The following is a 16,524-nucleotide window of genomic DNA, read 5'->3' as shown; positions in this document are numbered from 1 at the left end:
TTGTTTTAGAGTTGAGCGCTTGAAGCAGTTCCACAATCAGTCAATATGGTAAGTGTCTTCGATGAGAGAGCAGGAGTGCACTTGGTGGAGTGAGAGTGAAGCAGAAAGCAAAGCAAAAGAGGATAAAGGAGAAAGAGAGGATTGAGCTGAGCTGTCTTCAATAGAGCTCACTTACTCGACGTTCTATTGTTGAGCTACAATATACTTGAAATCGTCACTAACATCTTAACAGTCAGCCTTGTTCAACTTCCAGTCCCTCCTCCTGGTGATCCTCCTGATCATCTGCACAAGCACCTACGCCCACTCCATGATGCCCGGGATCATGGATCGCAACCAAAACGGGTACGTGCACTCTTCCACCGGGCTCTCCCTCTATTTCAACAAGGGAGGGCGATATGCTAGAACATAAGTCTAATGCGAACAGCTTCTTCGGGATATTCTGGAAATGCGCTCGGATCGGGGAACGACTGAGCCCATACGTCAGTCTTTGCTGCATCTTGATGGCGGTGAGTTCCACCTCATATGGATGGATTAAGGAGAAGAGCATATCGCTGACAATGGTGTGATGCTGTGTCTAGGTTTCGATTTTCCTCGGTGGTTGATGGGGTCCTTTATCGTCGACCCTCTTCTTGGCAAATGGAGTTTATCAGTATTCTAGCCGGGACTATATTTGATCTAGATCACGTTCTGTGGAGTTTATGTCATTGCCATGGTTTCTTATTCATTGTCTTTCATATTGTACATAAGTTGATGATTTATACAGCAGTCTGCTGGGGTGTCGAGATCTATTCTATCAGTACATGTAAAGCCCCTACCAATACCTAAAGTGAAGAGAGGGGAAAAAAATAAAAGTAATATAGCCAACAGGAGGAGAAGAATAGAATAAAGATGTCAAAAAATACAGGGGTATCATAACTTGGTCGCCTGGCTCTCCTGCAAACGTCGCAGCCCTTGGTCCAGTAAATCGTCCGCTCCGCTGAGATACTCTCCGTCATCGTGCAGCGGAGCAGCCACCGAGGGCACGTCCGTCGCAGGTCCAGCAGAAAGCTCGTCCAGCTCCTTCACCACCTCCCAAAGTTGCTCTGGGTCATGCAGGTAGCGGAGGCTCTTCATGGTGTACGCGTCGATGGACAGGCCCTGGGCTTCCATGGCCTTGATGGCCTTGGCGACCTCGGGCACGTTCTGCGCGTTCGCGTACCCACTGATGATGGTGTTCCAGGTGACCATGTTGAACTCGACCCCGTATTTGGCCATCATGTCTTTCACTCTCTCTGCGGCCATTGGTTGCCGATTATAGGTGAAGGAGCTCAGGAGGAGCGTCCAGGTCCGTACGGTTGGCTTGGCGCGGGTCATTGGTAAGATTCCGTCGTTATGGGCGGTGGTGGCTTGTAACATGTCTTCGACAAGCCGCACGGATGGCCGGATTCCTTGCGGGTCTTTCCGGAACGCGACGAGGAACTCGTTATAGGTGTGGTCGGTGGCGGCCAGGGGCGCGATGATCTCGTGGCCCTTTAGAACCATAGAGTGGAAGTATTTATAGATGCGGAGAACGTGGGGCAGGCGTTTGTGGCACCGGAGGTAGCTTGCGATGATGAGGTACAACGCAATCACCGATGGGGGCTCGTTTGCGCCCCCTGGTGGGGGAGTATATTCCGGCGGGAGGATGGTGAGTTCCTTCAAAGGCGTGATGTCGTGGAATTTGGTGTACAGGTTCAACAGCGAGTAGAAGGTCGCACTGGGGTCGGCGTCCTCCTCAATGTTTTTGGCCGTGAAGACGAAGTGAGCGTGGAAGGTCTTGTTCGCAATCCAGGGATTCTTCGACATCTCCTCCTGGGGCTCGATCTCCTCGATCAACGCGTCCACCAGGTGCCGGTCTCCCCGAGACACGGCATCCGTGAGCAGGGTCAAGTAGGTATAAGAGTCCGGCTTCATGTTCTGGTTCCGCATGAAATTCAACATGTCGAGCCCCAGCTGCGGGTCCCCCGTCCGGAACGCGTTCCGCAATACCACGTTCATCATGTCCCGGTCCGGCCGTACGCCCATCTGGAGAAGACTGGGGAGGATGCGAAAGTTGCGTCCGTTTGGATCGTCAACCACGGAGTCAAGCGTCAGAAGCTTACAACAGTGATGCATGACGGCCGCGGAATCGATGAGAAATTCATGCTGGCTCAATCTGCGAATACGCTCGAGCACGTCAAGTGCCTTATCGACGTCTTCAAAATCCGTAAAGCGGCGCATGAAGCACAGATAGGTCTCCGCTGTGACGTATACGTGCTTGTCGATAACGTGGTCATAAGCCGCATGCAGACGGTCACGGTCGGCGACCATCAAGTACTGACGGACGCCCTTTTGAGACACCACAATGATGGGCCAGTTGCTAGGGTCCAGACAGGTTTGCAGCGCCGAATCGTACGTATGCGCGCCTCGCTCCCACTGTTTCAATCGATCATCATAGAACGCACGCAAGAAGGATAGACAATCCGCCATCATGAGAAACACCGGCCTGTGCGCGCTCTGGGAGGTCACCAGAAAGAATTCCAGGGCCAGCTCCGGAGAATCTTGCAGCAACCACAGCGACATACGCTTCCAATGCCCAGCTTTCGACTTCTTGTCTAGGCCCTCCCATGCCTCGCGAAAACGGCCTTGCCCGTCCGTCTCTAAGAGATCCCGTAGTTTTGCGTCCTCGTCGATCGGCTTGAACTGTTCTGGTAATTCCCGCCGGGCGTCTCTGGCGAAATGTTTTGCCTTGAAAATCTCGGTCAAAGCCGCTCGCCATCGTCGAACATCCAACCCACTGTCAAACCACGTCCTCGACATGATTTCATTATCGAGATCTCGCGTACTTTGATCGACAAATCGTGTCCGGTACGATAATTCACCGTCGGAAACGGTCATGGTGTTGTAGGTGACGCGTGTTTTGAAACCCTTCCGGTGGGGTTTCTTTGGCCCACCGCCATGCTCCTGTGACGACGGTTGAGCGGGCGACACCGGGGGGTGTGATATTCGGTTTTCAGCGACGGGGTCGGAGGTGTTCGAGGCGTAAGAAGTGGCAGCGGACTTGTTGCCCAGAAGAGTCGATCGGGGAATGGCGGAAGATTTCAGGTCTGAGTCCCCAACCCCTGGGCCGACAGAAGATACAACACTCGCACTAGAGGCATCATTGCCAATGTATCTGGCCGAGCGAGGACTGCCTGGTCTCTGGCGAAACCAATGCCCAAAGCGCAACCGGTGCTGCGGAACGCAGGACGGCAGTCCAGCGCTGAAGCGGGAGCGCACAAGGGATGGACCAAATGACATTCAGAATTGTGATAGGATCTGCATTGAACGGGAGGGAGAGAATTCAAAACAGGCGAAAATCGAAGTAAAAAAGTGGTTAGGTTGGCGGATTCAGGAGCAGACACTGAAGTCTATAGATGGGAAAAAAGGCCTGGAAGAAATCCGCCCGCTCGATATTTTGCTTCGGCGCAGAGTGTGGCTGGTGGATCCGCCCGAGCGTGGCGCACCTCTCCAAACTTCGGTCATGATGGATCTTGCCGGTCAACTTCACCCCGAATCAATCGGATCGCCCTGTACATACATATACGTCTTTGATTTACTGTCCTGGGCGCCAGCTTTGAGGCCCTCTTGTTTTCCTCCTCCTTCTTTTTCTACCTTTCCCCTCCATCTAAAGTCCAGTCATGTCGTCCAACCATGCCACTCTCGATGCGGCCGCTACCGACCGCAAAGCTCGTCTGGCGAAGCTGGCCGCGTTGAAGCGGAAACAACCGGAGCCAGAGGCCATGGACGAATCCAGTGCGCCGAATGATGAAGCGCAAGATAGCACCCCCGACATCTCAACGAAGTACCTCTCCGGAAGGAACTACGATCCCGAAACCCGTGGTCCGAAGCTAGGATTTGACCAGGATCCCTTAGATGGGAAGGATACCCTCGAGGCTCAAGCCGCGGAGATTGCCCAGGCCACGGCGGAGCAAGCGAAGAAGGACGAGCAAGCAGATCAACCGATCGATCTGTTCAAATTGCAGCCGAAGAAGCCCAACTGGGACCTCAAGCGGGACCTGGATGAGAAGATGAATGTGTTGAATGTGAGGACGCAGAATGCCATTGCACGGCTGGTGCGGCAACGGATAGAGAACGCTCAGCGTGCGGCGAAGGGAAAGCAGGGCGAGGACGTTGGCATCGAGGGAGAGATGTTGGTGGAGGGCATCCACGTCCGTGAACAGGAGGGAGCGGATGAGATGGACGAAGATTGAATTATTGGACTTGTGATACCCCCGGAGGTGGATAGTTGTGGAAATTGGTCTCTTTCTATCATCGCATTTTTTCTTTCCTTTTTTTTTTGTTTTCTCTTCAACATTTGGCTTTCGTCCTCAGGCGCTTATTGTTGGGATTCAAGGTACATGCCAGGCGTTGATGGGATTTGCATTGTGATTCTACGGTACCAAGACCAATTTTTCATGTCATTCATAGCCGTATCATACAGATTAAGATCCAAACCATTGCCATGCCAGCTTACATGGACGAGCCTTGGGGGTTGACCTCCTGGGCGGAAAATGAAGAAAAAGATAAGAGGAGCAAAAGACCACCCTCGTAAAAGACCATCCGCGTACACCTGTGCGCCCAACCGCTTTTCGTACTTTGTCCATTAATATTATTCCTTTCCAACATTCCAGTGCTTAACGGCTCATATTCATAGCCTGAGTCAAAGCTAGTCGCTTGCTGAAGGGGCTTAGGCTGCGCTCTCTTGGGGGTTGGGGAGGACCAGGATCTCGACCACCGCTGGGTCGGTTTCTTGATGGCCCGCCGGAGTATGCCCGATCGTCCATTGCATTCGGACTGTCAGACCGTCCGCCTCGTGTCCCGCGGAATCTGTCCCCGCTGTGGCTTCGCATCCGATCTGGTCGATCACCGCCCCGAGGGATATCTCTCGCTCGACCGCGAGCATCCGGACTGGACTCCCGGCGGCGTCGTCGCGTATTCCGCTCTCCTGTCCATCCTCGGTCACGTGATCGATTGTCCTCGCCGGACGAGTAGGATGAATACCCGGACGAGGAGTCGCTGTACCGTCTTTTCCTCGGCTTCGAGTGCCGCGAGGTGGTCGATTCTGCACGCGGCTCCTGGCTTCGCGAAGAGTAATCGTCACGGCGAGGGGGGGATCGAGAGCGCGAGCGGTTGGTCGAGATGGTCGAAACGGAGCTCACTGAATGCGATGAGATGGATCTGCTCCGTTTCGACGAACTTTCCACCGGGTCCAGGCTATCGAGTTCCTTTTGCCGGCCCCGTCCTTCTTCGCGCTTGGCCAGGATCTCATCCGCCACGCCTTTCCTGCGAACCATTAACCATCGCTCATTAACTCACCATGGCAGCATCGATGCGCCAGCGCGTGCCAGTACCACCGGGCATGACTGGACTTACGAGTTCAAAAGATCATTGGGAACATCACTGGACAGTTGCGGGCGTAGCCTCGGGTTCTGTAATTGCTGGGTGCGCGATGGGCGTGAGATATACGGTCGGTCCTGCGCAGACGCCTTACACTCGTAGCTATAGTGCCGTGCAGAGCAAAAGTCAGCATGGCGACATTCGAGGAGCTCAGAGATTCCGGCACATATCTCGTTTCAAGCATTTCTGGCACAGAGTACTGGCGGAGGCTTTGGTCGCGGGGGCGCGCAGCCCGGGGGCATTTCGGTAACGATTCATCCGTAAACTGTCTAGTACGGGGATACGGAAAATTAAAGACCCTGGAAAATATAATGGTAGACCTACTAAAAGGTGATCGGAGGAGCGAACACTTGATTTGATATCAACCTGGTTGACTGACTGGCGGCTGTTTGGAGAGTGTGGGTCGGGCCGACCGGTGTCTCTCACTCTCTCTGTCTGTCTTTCTTTCACCCGCGCGTTTAGAATTAAAAAAAAAAAAAAAAAATCGAGACAAGCGAATCCCGCTTCTTCTCTCTCTCTTTCTTTACGCCTACTCGTTCCTTCTCCGACTCCATCCAGACATCTTCCTCTCCACCCAATTCATTTCTTCTTGGTCGTCGCCTCTGACGGCGTCGTCTAGTTTTTCCGGACTATTCGGATGCTCTCTGAATTTCGATTACCTACTTCTTTATTCGATTGTTAAGTAGGAGACCCCTCATTCCTCTCAGCTTCCCCCCTCCCCATCTCCGACTGTTCAGCGAGAAGAAAGAAAGAAAGAAAGAAAGAACTGCGACTTATGGAAATCATGAACCATTTGTTCTGACCATCGTGTAAGATCAGATCACTATCTCCTTTGCCTAACTCCTCCTTGCGCTGTCCCAGCTTTGATCCTCCGCTCCGGGTACTATTACTATCACCCGGGACTTCCTCCGCCGTATCTCTCGATCCTAACGTCAACCAGCTTTCCTTATGGCGCATTACGTTTACCAGAGATATGTTGTCTTTCTTTTTGGGATTGTGTGAAGTGGGATCTTTGAGTGGCTTTATTTTCTCGATTTGAACCTCGGTTTCCGTCCTTTTTTGAGCACCCTCGCAACGCGTTGAGTTCGACCGTCCAGTCCCTCTCGCCCGGGTATCAACTTCTCCCATTTTCCTTCGTACGTGGACGATAGCGTGGGAAAAGGACGAACGTCAAGCAAAAAACCGGCACTTGACTATCCTTGTGATCTTTTCCTATTTTACACCTTCTTTCTTTTTTATCCCCCCTCCCCTGAGTGGAAAGGGTACTGCATCACGATGGCATCCAAGGATTCCGCCAACGACGAGATTCGTCCTTCCTTTGCAAAGGTATGTTTGGCTTGCACGCATCCCCGCGTGTGGTACATGTCCCCCACCCTTCTTACATGCGCACAAGATCGCCGCCATGACCCCGCAAAGACAACCAACGGCTTCGGTCCCATCTGATACACAAGTTCGTTCACAGTTTAGCGAGGAGCCGTCCTCTGTCGCGCAACAAATCTCGAATGCCGCCCCCGATGAAAACCCGAACGTGGTCGACCGAAGCATCGATGATCTATCGCAAGCCGTACAGGATGCTCACATCTCCGGGAAGAAGGGGCCGGAGAGCCCCGAGCTCTCCACCGACGGCCAAGAGAATGGAGCCCTGAAACGGGAGATCTCATTTGAGGATGATCGGACGCATCTCTCGGGGTCTTCCACGAAAATGACCAGCTTCGACTCGAAGAGCATGGCATCGGTCACCACTTTCGCGATGGACGAAAAGGACTCGCTCCGCCCAGACGATAGTGCGAGTGTCCAAGCAATTGACGAAGAGGATTGCTTCTCGGGTCCTGCCTCGGGGGCTCCCAATTCTCTCACGGGCTCCGAATCGGGGGCTCGCGGTTTCAGGGATATCCAGCGACCTCGAGCCATCCTCCATGGGGGCCCGAACTTCGGTGATGCTGGGGGACCACGGGTCAACGGGGGCATGATCCCCGATTCGGTGTCCAACAATTTCGTCGTTCCCAACCCAGAAGGGTTCCCGGGTGGTCAACAACCGATACCGATCCAGCCATTCCCTCTGGATCCGGACGAGAAGCTCCTCGAGGCTATGAAGTCCCCGAAGGATCGTCTCCTGATCCTGCAGCTGGAGGAGAAGGTCCGGTTTTTCATCCAGAACTCCAAGTAAGTCGATCATGTTCTTCAGCTTCAATAGCCGACGTGAGTCTGACCGATTCATCAGGGAACAATCTTTGGAGCTACCCCCTTCAAATGCCTTTGGCCGACTCCTTGCCCATAAGCTGGGTGATTACTATCATTTAACCCATTTTGTCGATAACAATGTCACATCGGTCCGACTACACAGAACACCATTTTGTCGACTGTACGTGATCAACCCCCCACCCCGGCTTTTGGATCTCCTTTGCCTTTGGTTGACTGTTGATGTTAACTTTATGCAGACCAACGCCCCTCTCTGTCCTACATGCCACAACCAGCAGCACCCCACCCCCAGCGATGCCGGCCATGAAGATCATGCGCCGTAACGATGGTGATAAGTCCGCAACCGATGACGGCATGGGCGCCGGTTCGTCGGTCCCCTCGAAAACCGGTTCGGAGGCCGGTGAAAGCGGACACGACGGAGAGCGCGGAGGCTCCTCGACCGGCACTCCCGCCAAAGACCGGTTGACCTTAACCCGAGAGGAGCGAGAGGCCAAGTACCAGGCGGCCAGGGAGCGGATCTTCCGGGACTTCCCCGAGTCCAAGTCCTCGGAGAACGGCGGGAACAGTGATCCAGGTGCCATGTCGCGCTCGAGCTCGACCAGTGGGCGCAAAAAGATGCAGAGGCAGAAGACCCCGCACGACGACAGTTTTGAGGGACGGTCTCAGTTCAATGCCTACTACCCGGGCATGAACTACGCGCAAGGATCGGCGCCTTACAACAACGTCACCGTGAATGATCCGTCCGTGGCGGGACCGCCCTGCATGCTTGGCCCGGGCGTCGCACCGCCCGGCATGGGGTACATCCAGAACAGCCAAAATGGCACCATGTATCCCGCCCAGATGAGTGTGAACTCGATGTCCCAATATCCGATGCCGGTCTCGCCCCAAATGACCACCAGCAGTCCGTGGCAGAACGGTGCGATCCCTCCGCAATCGCCTTACTCGGGGTATGCATCTATCAATCAGTCGCCGGGGATGCCGTCGGCCAAACCATCACCGGCGATGGGCAGCTATCCGATGCCCAATGGGATGCCCTATCAGCCCACGCCTCCGAGCTGGCCCTCTTCCCATTTTCCGGGAGGCTATCAGCAGCCCACGGCCCGAAACCAGCCGCCTGGCCCGTGGACTAGTTACCCGTCTCAGCCTCAGCCGGTGAACCCCGCATACCCATACACGCAATATCCTGGGCAGCATCTGAACCCGGGAATGCAAGGCCCGGCTGGCTCCCACCCGATGCCCGGTAGTTACAACCGGTCTGCCTTCAACCCGCAAACCCGATCGTTCGTGCCGGGTGGAGCTCCGCTGGGACGGCATCCAAGCAGGGGCGGCCCACCTGGTGTGGGCGCATACCCTAGTATGCCGGGCGGCGTGTCGCCTCAATGGGCCGGCTACCCCGACCCCGGTCCTAATAGCCACGATACGATGGGCCGTGCCATGCCCGCTGGTGGCCGGGGAGACTCGATTGCGAAATGGGGCACCCCGTCTCATCTTCCGCCGAAGCCGCCACCGTCGGAAGTTTCCTCCGAATTTGACCGCAAACCTCGCAACGTGCCCCCGCCGGCGCACCCGTACGCAGGCAACAACCCGCTGCCGAATCCCACGAATGGCCCACTGGTGGTCTCGGGCGGCACGGTCGGCACGGGCGCGCCCCGGACGAACTAGGCCAGAAGCTAGGACGGAGTATATCTTGTAAGCCAACGGCATGGATGAGCAAGGGATAACGAGGCAGTGTGGTATAATTTCTTTTTTCCTTGTCATGTTATCTCTGGTAGATAGAGGGGGAAGATGGGGTTCGGCCAGGCCAATAATAAAAGCAACCTATGACTTGATGATGATATCTACATCTTGCCAGCGTGGAATGTAGCTGTCGCTGTTGTGGGTATAACCAAACATACATCCCACTGGTGTTACTCCGTGTCGCAGGGGAGCAGACTATAGACCACCCAGACTCACAATCAATCTATCTAAACGCCTTACAACTATGAATAACTTGTCCAAGCAGGTAAATAGATAGATAGATAGATAGATAGTTACAGTAGAAAAAGGCTATAGCAGAACTCCAGGCCATCATATCCATCTCATCCATCTCCCATGAGAATTGATAACACATGATCCGGCCAACACTAGATAAAAGTACAGCGAGCATGCAGACATGCAATACAATACACCCAACAGACAGTCTCAAGTCTCAAGTAGACGACGAGGTCAAGGCTGGCGTGGGACTCTCTTTCCCTTCCGTCAAGACCTCCATCCAAAGCACGTGTCGTGAAAAGAGACCTCTAATCAAATAAAAAAAGAAAAAAAAAGGACCAAAGCAAACGGTATGAAAAAGAAATGTACATCTATTGACCCGCACCAGCCCCATTCCTCTTCGCAAACGCAGCAGCCTTCCCACTATCAAGCTCCAACTTCTTAATCGCCCGCTCGAGATCATCAACCCCATCCTTGCGGTACCGGGTAACCTTTCGCACATTAAGAGTCGTCAACTCGTTGAGCCCCTCAAAGCCCTGCGAGCGATTCCGCGCAACGGTCCGGGCAGTCATCGCGAAGCGCATATCCTTGGGCCCGTCGACGAGTTCCAGGATGGCGCTCGCGGCCTGGTCATCCTTTTTGGGCTCGACGCGCAGCACGCGCGTGTAGCCTCCTGGGCGGGTGGCGTAGCGTTCGCGGAGGGAGCCGAAGAGTTTGGGGAGGAGTTCGTGGGGGGTCTATTATCGATGATTCTGTTAGTATATCATTTTCTTCCTCTTTTTTTTTTTATATTTTTTTCTTCTTCTTTTCCTTTTTGAGGTGTTATTGGGGAACATACGTAGAAGACAGACAGCGCTTGTTGTCGGCTCGCTCCGGTGTTCTTCTTGCCCAGGGTGATGAGCTTCTCGGCTAGTCGTTGGGCTTCCTTGGCTTTGGGCCATGTGGTGGTGATGGATTCGTGGGTGAAGAGCGAGGTGACGAGGTTGCGGAGCAGGGCCTGCCTGTGCGAGGACTTACGGCTGAGATGGCGGTACTTTGTGGCGCCCCCTGCCATTTTGACTGATGTGTATTTGGAGGGAGGAGGTGAGTAGGCGGGGGGGGGGATAGAAGTGGCGGGGAGAGAGGAGGTGAATGCGTGAGGAGTGAAAGTTGAAGGTATCCAAACGGTGCATCAATCCAAAGTTCCAGAGAGGAAGATTCGATTCTCCGGCGGCCAATCGGAGCCCGGAGTCGACCGCCGTCTCGGTCCGCAACTTATCGATGGGTTGATCTTTCTTTCTTTTGCTTCTTCGTTCTCTACTTGTGTGTGAGGTAAAAACAAACAGGGATACATTATTGACTGTGGTTTATCTTTCTATCCTCCTGGTTAATTGATGTCCCTTCCACTGGATGGTACATTCCCCGTCTAGCAGCATCCCACCCCGACCGAGCAACCCTTCGTCCGCAATTCAACCAATTTCCCCGCCGCGCCTCTCATAAACCCACCAAATCTGTCCTTATTAATTGGATAGAAGCAGAAAACGACAGCATGGGCTTCTTCTCCGGCTTCGTAAGCAATTACCACTGCCTCCCTCCCAAACAGCCACTAACAAAAACCCAGTTCAGCGGCTTCGCCCTTACAACCACCGTCCTCTACCTCTCCGTTCAAGTCCACCGCTCCAACCGTCTCGACCAGCGCAACACCATTCGCGAACACACCCGGATTCTGAATGAACTGGCTTCGCCGGTAGGCGCTTACGATCGCCGGTTAGCCCCGAAAGACAAAGACCTACGCGCAGTCACAGACGAGTCGGCGCAGACCCCGCCGTCGAGGCCCACGATGCAGGTGATGTTCAAGCATAGGTGGAACCAGGAGGTGGAGAAGTTGGCGCGCAGGGCTTATGAGAGTCGGTGGGAGGATGCGCGGGATGCTGCGGTCGAGGGGTGGAAGAATGTGGTGAGGTTGGTTAAGAAGGAGTGAGTGAACTTCCAAGTGAAAAGGTGTTGGTTTGTTCTGTTCTTGTGTTTGGCTCTGTTGTGTGTGTGTATATTGCGAGCGGTTCGGCTCTGATACCCTTGTTTTTTATTATTATTATTGTTATCATTATTATTGTGTATTTCTATGGCTGCTTTGATGTTTGTCTCTTTGCCTATATTGCCTTGCTCGGACATGGGTATACTTCCACGATGTGATTAGTATGTACATGTTTCACCGCTTCTACCACACGAACATTCCCATGTCGCGTGTCTTTGACTCGCTGGGATGCGACAATTGGTTGCCTGGGAGGACGAGTTTCTTCCCGGCCTGGAGTGCGATGCCAGGCAGAGCACTCCCTCCGAAAGGGGCATGGCATATTCTCCAGCAGCCTGGAGCATCGACTCGTATGCGGTTAGACCATGCGAGATAATGATATCGACCATGTCATAGGATAAGATTGTAAGTTCGATCGGTCATCCAACTCCGGCCAAGCATCAACCCGCCCCCGCATTGTTAGCAGTAGACTCCGTCGGCGTACTCGACGAGTCACTATCACTCCAAACATCCATACTCTCGCGCTCAACCGCCCGCATAGCCAGCGCAACCTCCTCCAGCCGCGCAACAACATCCAACACCCCATTATTCACCCGGTCAAAGTACCGATCATTCGCCTCGCGACGCTCCCGCGCCAGAAGAATATCCTTCTCCGTCTCCTCGTCGAGGTTCCTCGGCGCGGCGCCAGCGTCCGCAGTAGCCACCCCCGCCCCCGCCGACGCCGCCGCAGCAGCAGCGGTAGTAGCAGGCTCGGCATCCTTCCTCGACAGATCCTTAACGGCGTCCGCCTTAGGTTCAACGACCTCGTCGTCCGCCTCGCTGCGGGCCCACGCCTGCGCCAACTTCAACTGCTGGGTGCGCAAGTCCTCCAGAGCCTCGGAGTGACGTTCGCCGAAGACGTGTTCGCTGGTCACGGCGCTCAGCTCAACCTCCGACAGGGCGTTCTGCATCTCCTGCCAGATGGCGTCGGTGCGGTCCATCTCGCCTCTGGACTGGGTGCGCGAGCGCGAGATGAATGGGGACAAGGAGGGTGCATCGAGAGAGCCGTAGGTTGGGGTCCGGGTCCGGGTTGGGCGGGGCTGTGGAAGCGGTGGTGGTTGAGCTCCTCCTGGTACGGGGCCGTTGGAGGTCGCTGCTGCTGCTGCTGCTGCTGCTGCTGTGGGTGGCTGGAGAGAGAGATTGGAGGCGCTGTGGGAGGGAGGACCTTGAAAGAGGACCGGGGGTGGGAGACGCTGCGTGCTGATCTTGCGCAGCTGGTCCATTTTGGGGTCTGATTTGATGTCCATGTTGGGATTGTAGATACCTAGGTAGGTACTATGCAAGTATAGATGGTGTAAGGGGAAGAGTTGACGATGCTATCTATGGATAGAGTGGATAGGATAAGATAAGATAAGCTATCTTATCGAACGGAGAAAAGGTAATCCGACCCTCGCTTAACCACCCAATGCGGACTAGCGCACACGACAACCGCACACTCAATTGCCCTGAAAGTCTTAGCGAGCCCGCCCGAGACCGCCTGAGAGAACGCCAGAGTCAGTCGGAAAGTGAAGTTGAGCCTTCGACTTCGCCCTCGCCCTCCTTCGACAACCATCCCCAGCCCTCCGTCCAGGCAGTTTATCTTCAGTCGGTAGGTCACACCTTTTTCCTAGTCTCGTGGATATCGCGTTTTGCACCGGTCATCGAAAATATTCTCGTCGGCGTCACTTGTCTCGAAATTCGATATCCAACCCCATTATCATTATCCGTCTATCACCCCACGAACACCGCTACTCGAAAAGGAGACGAACAAGAAAAGGAACGATCAATCTAATTAATCTCTTTCACAGACTCGAATAATCCGCCAAGATGGGTAAAGGAAAGCCCCGTGGACTCAACGCCGCGCGCAAGCTGGCCACCACCCGCCGTGACAACCGGTGGGCTGACCTGCACTACAAGAAGCGTCTGCTCGGTACCGCCTACAAGTCGTCTCCCTTCGGTGGTGCTTCCCACGCCAAGGGTATCGTCCTTGAGAAGGTCGGTGTTGAGGCCAAGCAGCCCAACTCCGCCATTCGCAAGTGTGTCAAGGTCCAGCTGATCAAGAACGGCAAGAAGGTCACTGCCTTCGGTGAGTTCCCCCTCTCCCTATCCGACACGCCATTGCTGCGGTGAAGGTGGATATGCAGATACGATCAAGTATCTGCCAAATGATGTATACTAATACCGAGATAGTCCCCAATGACGGTTGCCTGAACTTCATCGACGAGAACGACGAGGTCCTCCTGGCCGGTTTCGGTCGCAAGGGCAAGGCCAAGGGTGATATTCCCGGTGTCCGTTTCAAGGTCGTCAAGGTCTCCGGTGTCGGTCTCATGGCCCTGTGGAAGGAGAAGAAGGAGAAGCCCCGCTCGTAAACAACTCAACCATTTCGAACCGGGACGGAAAAAAATGAGGACGAAAGCGATGGAGTGGCGTTTTTGACTGGATCTTTCGAGATGGCGGTTTCGGGGTCCTGCCCTAGATGGATTGATTGAATTGAATGCATTTGGGACGGTGGGAAATCACGTCTGTGGTCTAGATGGATTTTTCATGCCCGACTCGAGAAACAGATTTGGGACGCATGACCCTGCAAATTGATATGATCTTGCAGCTACTATACGATTGTGATACTCCGAATTTCTCTTTTTCTTTTTTCTCTTCTTCTTTTACTTTTATTATCCCTCCCCATCAACAAAAGAAATAAAATCAAAAAGAAAAGATAGACAGAAGAAAGAATGCCGCCATGATTGATTCTGGGATGGCCCCTCGAATTCAAGTCCTTCCAAAATCATCCCCTGTCTATTCGTGTTCCGTAGACTTACGTAGTACATACAGCCAGCATCTGTCATGCCATCTGTGGGGTGTATGCGCTAGCTTCTACAGGCTACTTACTAGTTACTACGGAGTACTGGTCTGTATGACATGTCTTGAACTTTTATTTTATATCGAAAATTATGTAGGTCCTCATACCATGATCCTCGTGGGTATCGTTCCTTTATTGCGTGATGACAGACCTTACGCCACTCCAGTCCACTGTTATCTCAAACCTCTGCATCCTTTTTCTTTTCTCTCTCTCCCTTTGTTTGAATATGCTGGTATATCCTTTTTTTTTTTATTGTTAACTTTATTTCATTTTCTTCTTCCCATATCTTAGAAGCTAATGTCTTCCTTGCGGTAGTGGTCCGATACAATTCGGTAAAGGTATGATGGTGCGTGGCCGCCCCTAGTATTCAGTTAGTATGGTCAGATAAAAAGCAGGAGGGAGGAAAAAAGATGACTTACAAATTGGTAATGTAGAGATCCACCAACTCCGCCGGCACATAGTCGTACAGCGGATTTTGCACGTCCAGCTGGTCGACGAGATCGCCGTCCTCGTAGGGGATGACCTTGCTGGCGTCGCCGTATTCGATCAACGACTCAAAGTCGAACGGGTACACGGGACTGAGCTTGTAGACACCGCTGGCAACCACCACGGGCGTCTGATGCAGCTTGGCGGCGCGGGCGATCACCCGGGTGCCGGCCGCGGCCACCAGACCGCCGTTGGCCAAAACCGAGTGCGTGCCTAGGATGACCTTGTTGACGCGCGACATCAGCGCAAAGACGGCCGAGTCGGGGATCAGGATGACTGTGATCCCGAGCGCGATGAGCGGTTTCTGGAACGATTCGGTGCTCATGATCTCGTCGTCGCCCGTTTCCTTGCCGCTGACGGTGGCATGGGTGGCCTCGTGGTTGTTGGGGTAGGATTCGGCGTGGATCACGGTGAACTTTCGCTTGGCGGCGGCCTTGAGCAAGAACCGTTGAACTGTCGTGGATGAAGTGTGCGTGAGGATGATCTCGTTCGAATGGATGTGGTCGAGCGCATACGCCGCAATCTGGTCATCGACCTGACCCAGCTCATCGATGATTTCTCCAATCCCCTCCAGCACTTCGGCCCGGATGTCTTTCGTCGGTGCGTAAGGCGGGAATCTTCCAGAAGGCGAGGCGGACACGGGCGTCCCCGGGAGAGACGGCTGGGGCTCCGGGTGTGAAAGCAGGTTGAACATAGAAATCGGAGTCGTGTTGATGGTGGGGAAAGGAGGGCGAGACAAGGATCGATCGGAGCCTTCATGGACCGATGGGTCTGCGGTTCAGCGTCAGCATGAGTTACTTCGGCATATGGGCTCAAATGCGCGGGAGACTGACCATCAGCGGCACGGGGAGTCTGCGGCTGGCTTTCGGAGCCCGCCTCACTCAAGGTGAAATCGCCTTCGCGGTCATCTTCAGCTTCGTCACGAATCAAACCCAAAACCCGTCGCACAATGTTCCCGACCACCATCTCCCGCGGTTGAGCGGCGATCAACCGCCGTCCCACGCTCTGCACCCGCTCGATCAGCTTGCCGGCATCGCTGGTTCTACAGGCCGAAATCACTCGAAGAAGCAGGTAAGCCGTAGCAGTCGCGCAGGACCGAGAATGCCGGATCTGTCTCCGCTTGAGAAGTCTAAAATGGGTCAGCACTGCGATTGAGATAATTTCCTTATGTAGAGTCTCAGACGCACGAGATCAGATTATCAATGGAGGTGTCGATCGGATTGGTCTTGAGCGATTTAAGATAGGACGACAGGCCCGGTGTCAGGGCCGCGGAGGGAGGCATTGATTCTTTCTTCTCTCTCTTTCTTGTTATAATGGGTCAAGATGCTATTCAGGTCTGAAGACGGAAGTAAAGTCCGCTATTAGCAGTTGAGTCACCACAGGACAATTTCTTTTCTCGTACCTAGATGGTGTGTGGGTAGACACCAATCTTCCAAAAAAGAACTCCCTATGCAGATAGACTCCAATCAAACACCCCGACTGTGAGTGAATCGGCAGAGAGGATGAGGATACGGCTGCGATATCAGTGATGGTGGTGGAAGAAAGA

General features: G+C 53.9%; 10 protein-coding genes across 10 annotated transcripts; 5 read left to right on the top strand and 5 right to left on the bottom strand.

The window, feature by feature from the left end:
• The first annotated feature begins 9 nt into the window (after positions 1-9).
• On the top strand, positions 10-781 carry BDW47DRAFT_109704 (protein kish). The gene is made up of 4 exons (XM_024813530.1): positions 10-48; positions 233-342; positions 425-506; positions 579-781. The coding sequence occupies exons 1-4, from the start codon at positions 46-48 to the stop codon at positions 600-602; spliced, it is 219 nt and encodes a 72-aa protein (XP_024669905.1). The 5' UTR covers positions 10-45; the 3' UTR covers positions 603-781.
• A 1-nt stretch (position 782) lies between these two features.
• On the bottom strand, positions 783-3,392 carry BDW47DRAFT_109703 (pentatricopeptide repeat protein). Its single transcript, XM_024813529.1, has one exon. The coding sequence runs from the start codon at positions 3,295-3,297 to the stop codon at positions 910-912; it is 2,388 nt and encodes a 795-aa protein (XP_024669904.1). The 5' UTR covers positions 3,298-3,392; the 3' UTR covers positions 783-909.
• A 164-nt stretch (positions 3,393-3,556) lies between these two features.
• BDW47DRAFT_109701 (CCDC12/cwf18 family protein) lies at positions 3,557-4,468 on the top strand. Its single transcript, XM_024813528.1, has one exon. The coding sequence runs from the start codon at positions 3,678-3,680 to the stop codon at positions 4,248-4,250; it is 573 nt and encodes a 190-aa protein (XP_024669903.1). The 5' UTR covers positions 3,557-3,677; the 3' UTR covers positions 4,251-4,468.
• A 1-nt stretch (position 4,469) lies between these two features.
• Positions 4,470-5,804, bottom strand: BDW47DRAFT_109700 (zinc knuckle-domain-containing protein). Its single transcript, XM_024813527.1, has 3 exons — positions 5,607-5,804; positions 5,413-5,548; positions 4,470-5,322 (listed from the first exon to the last, which is right to left on the bottom strand). The coding sequence occupies exons 1-3, from the start codon at positions 5,692-5,694 to the stop codon at positions 4,674-4,676; spliced, it is 873 nt and encodes a 290-aa protein (XP_024669902.1). The 5' UTR covers positions 5,695-5,804; the 3' UTR covers positions 4,470-4,673.
• Positions 5,805-6,176: 372 nt separating this feature from the next.
• Positions 6,177-9,573, top strand: BDW47DRAFT_109695 (putative R3H domain protein). Its single transcript, XM_024813526.1, has 5 exons — positions 6,177-6,245; positions 6,377-6,762; positions 6,899-7,599; positions 7,658-7,798; positions 7,875-9,573. Exons 2-5 carry the CDS (start codon positions 6,712-6,714, stop codon positions 9,295-9,297), a joined length of 2,316 nt encoding a protein of 771 aa, XP_024669901.1. The 5' UTR covers positions 6,177-6,245; positions 6,377-6,711; the 3' UTR covers positions 9,298-9,573.
• A 55-nt stretch (positions 9,574-9,628) lies between these two features.
• BDW47DRAFT_109694 (mitochondrial 54S ribosomal protein bL17m) lies at positions 9,629-10,751 on the bottom strand. The gene is made up of 2 exons (XM_024813525.1): positions 10,445-10,751; positions 9,629-10,343 (listed from the first exon to the last, which is right to left on the bottom strand). The coding sequence occupies exons 1-2, from the start codon at positions 10,658-10,660 to the stop codon at positions 9,978-9,980; spliced, it is 582 nt and encodes a 193-aa protein (XP_024669900.1). The 5' UTR covers positions 10,661-10,751; the 3' UTR covers positions 9,629-9,977.
• Positions 10,752-10,912: 161 nt separating this feature from the next.
• Positions 10,913-11,981, top strand: BDW47DRAFT_109693 (MICOS complex subunit Mic12 family protein). Its single transcript, XM_024813524.1, has 2 exons — positions 10,913-11,155; positions 11,207-11,981. The coding sequence occupies exons 1-2, from the start codon at positions 11,135-11,137 to the stop codon at positions 11,564-11,566; spliced, it is 381 nt and encodes a 126-aa protein (XP_024669899.1). The 5' UTR covers positions 10,913-11,134; the 3' UTR covers positions 11,567-11,981.
• A 76-nt stretch (positions 11,982-12,057) lies between these two features.
• On the bottom strand, positions 12,058-12,903 carry BDW47DRAFT_127772 (DUF5315 domain-containing protein; the record flags this gene model as incomplete). The annotated part of the gene is made up of 1 exon (XM_024816763.1): positions 12,058-12,903. One exon carries the CDS (start codon positions 12,901-12,903, stop codon positions 12,058-12,060), a length of 846 nt encoding a protein of 281 aa, XP_024669898.1.
• A 318-nt stretch (positions 12,904-13,221) lies between these two features.
• On the top strand, positions 13,222-14,420 carry rps23 (40S ribosomal protein uS12). Its single transcript, XM_024813523.1, has 2 exons — positions 13,222-13,721; positions 13,826-14,420. Exons 1-2 carry the CDS (start codon positions 13,463-13,465, stop codon positions 14,002-14,004), a joined length of 438 nt encoding a protein of 145 aa, XP_024669897.1. The 5' UTR covers positions 13,222-13,462; the 3' UTR covers positions 14,005-14,420.
• A 169-nt stretch (positions 14,421-14,589) lies between these two features.
• On the bottom strand, positions 14,590-16,519 carry BDW47DRAFT_109683 (translation initiation factor eIF2B subunit beta). Its single transcript, XM_024813522.1, has 5 exons — positions 16,381-16,519; positions 16,166-16,314; positions 15,812-16,107; positions 14,912-15,749; positions 14,590-14,852 (listed from the first exon to the last, which is right to left on the bottom strand). The coding sequence occupies exons 2-5, from the start codon at positions 16,258-16,260 to the stop codon at positions 14,780-14,782; spliced, it is 1,302 nt and encodes a 433-aa protein (XP_024669896.1). The 5' UTR covers positions 16,261-16,314; positions 16,381-16,519; the 3' UTR covers positions 14,590-14,779.
• Positions 16,520-16,524: the final 5 nt, after the last annotated feature.

This window comes from Aspergillus candidus, assembly GCF_002847045.1.
Source record: "Aspergillus candidus strain CBS 102.13 unplaced genomic scaffold BDW47scaffold_41, whole genome shotgun sequence".
Classification (NCBI taxonomy): domain Eukaryota; kingdom Fungi; phylum Ascomycota; class Eurotiomycetes; order Eurotiales; family Aspergillaceae; genus Aspergillus; species Aspergillus candidus.
The sequence above is the reverse complement of the archived record's forward strand: the minus strand, read 5'-3'. Positions and strand labels throughout refer to the sequence as shown.

Excerpts from the sequence above, each read along its gene's own strand:
- BDW47DRAFT_109704 (XM_024813530.1), top strand. Across the intron at positions 343-424 it reads ATGGATCGCAACCAAAACGG|CTTCTTCGGGATATTCTGGA; the intron begins GTACGTGCACTC and ends TAATGCGAACAG. Across the intron at positions 507-578 it reads TTTGCTGCATCTTGATGGCG|GTTTCGATTTTCCTCGGTGG; the intron begins GTGAGTTCCACC and ends TGCTGTGTCTAG.
- BDW47DRAFT_109703 (XM_024813529.1), bottom strand. The coding sequence starts at position 3,297 with ATGTCATTTGGTCCATCCCTTGTGCGCTCCCGCTTCAGCGCTGGACTG.
- BDW47DRAFT_109701 (XM_024813528.1), top strand. The coding sequence starts at position 3,678 with ATGTCGTCCAACCATGCCACTCTCGATGCGGCCGCTACCGACCGCAAA.
- BDW47DRAFT_109700 (XM_024813527.1), bottom strand. The coding sequence starts at position 5,694 with ATGAATCGTTACCGAAATGCCCCCGGGCTGCGCGCCCCCGCGACCAAA. Across the intron at positions 5,549-5,606 it reads CCAGAAATGCTTGAAACGAG|GGCACTATAGCTACGAGTGT; the intron begins ATATGTGCCGGA and ends TTTGCTCTGCAC. Across the intron at positions 5,323-5,412 it reads CCCAATGATCTTTTGAACTC|GAAAGGCGTGGCGGATGAGA; the intron begins GTAAGTCCAGTC and ends AATGGTTCGCAG.
- BDW47DRAFT_109695 (XM_024813526.1), top strand. The coding sequence starts at position 6,712 with ATGGCATCCAAGGATTCCGCCAACGACGAGATTCGTCCTTCCTTTGCA. Across the intron at positions 6,763-6,898 it reads TTCGTCCTTCCTTTGCAAAG|TTTAGCGAGGAGCCGTCCTC; the intron begins GTATGTTTGGCT and ends GTTCGTTCACAG. Across the intron at positions 7,600-7,657 it reads TTTTTCATCCAGAACTCCAA|GGAACAATCTTTGGAGCTAC; the intron begins GTAAGTCGATCA and ends CCGATTCATCAG.
- BDW47DRAFT_109694 (XM_024813525.1), bottom strand. The coding sequence starts at position 10,660 with ATGGCAGGGGGCGCCACAAAGTACCGCCATCTCAGCCGTAAGTCCTCG. Across the intron at positions 10,344-10,444 it reads AAGCGCTGTCTGTCTTCTAC|ACCCCCCACGAACTCCTCCC; the intron begins GTATGTTCCCCA and ends CATCGATAATAG.
- BDW47DRAFT_109693 (XM_024813524.1), top strand. The coding sequence starts at position 11,135 with ATGGGCTTCTTCTCCGGCTTC. Across the intron at positions 11,156-11,206 it reads TGGGCTTCTTCTCCGGCTTC|TTCAGCGGCTTCGCCCTTAC; the intron begins GTAAGCAATTAC and ends ACAAAAACCCAG.
- rps23 (XM_024813523.1), top strand. The coding sequence starts at position 13,463 with ATGGGTAAAGGAAAGCCCCGTGGACTCAACGCCGCGCGCAAGCTGGCC. Across the intron at positions 13,722-13,825 it reads CAAGAAGGTCACTGCCTTCG|TCCCCAATGACGGTTGCCTG; the intron begins GTGAGTTCCCCC and ends ATACCGAGATAG.
- BDW47DRAFT_109683 (XM_024813522.1), bottom strand. The coding sequence starts at position 16,260 with ATGCCTCCCTCCGCGGCCCTGACACCGGGCCTGTCGTCCTATCTTAAA. Across the intron at positions 15,750-15,811 it reads GACTCCCCGTGCCGCTGATG|ACCCATCGGTCCATGAAGGC; the intron begins GTCAGTCTCCCG and ends GCTGAACCGCAG. Across the intron at positions 14,853-14,911 it reads GATCTCTACATTACCAATTT|GGGCGGCCACGCACCATCAT; the intron begins GTAAGTCATCTT and ends ACTGAATACTAG.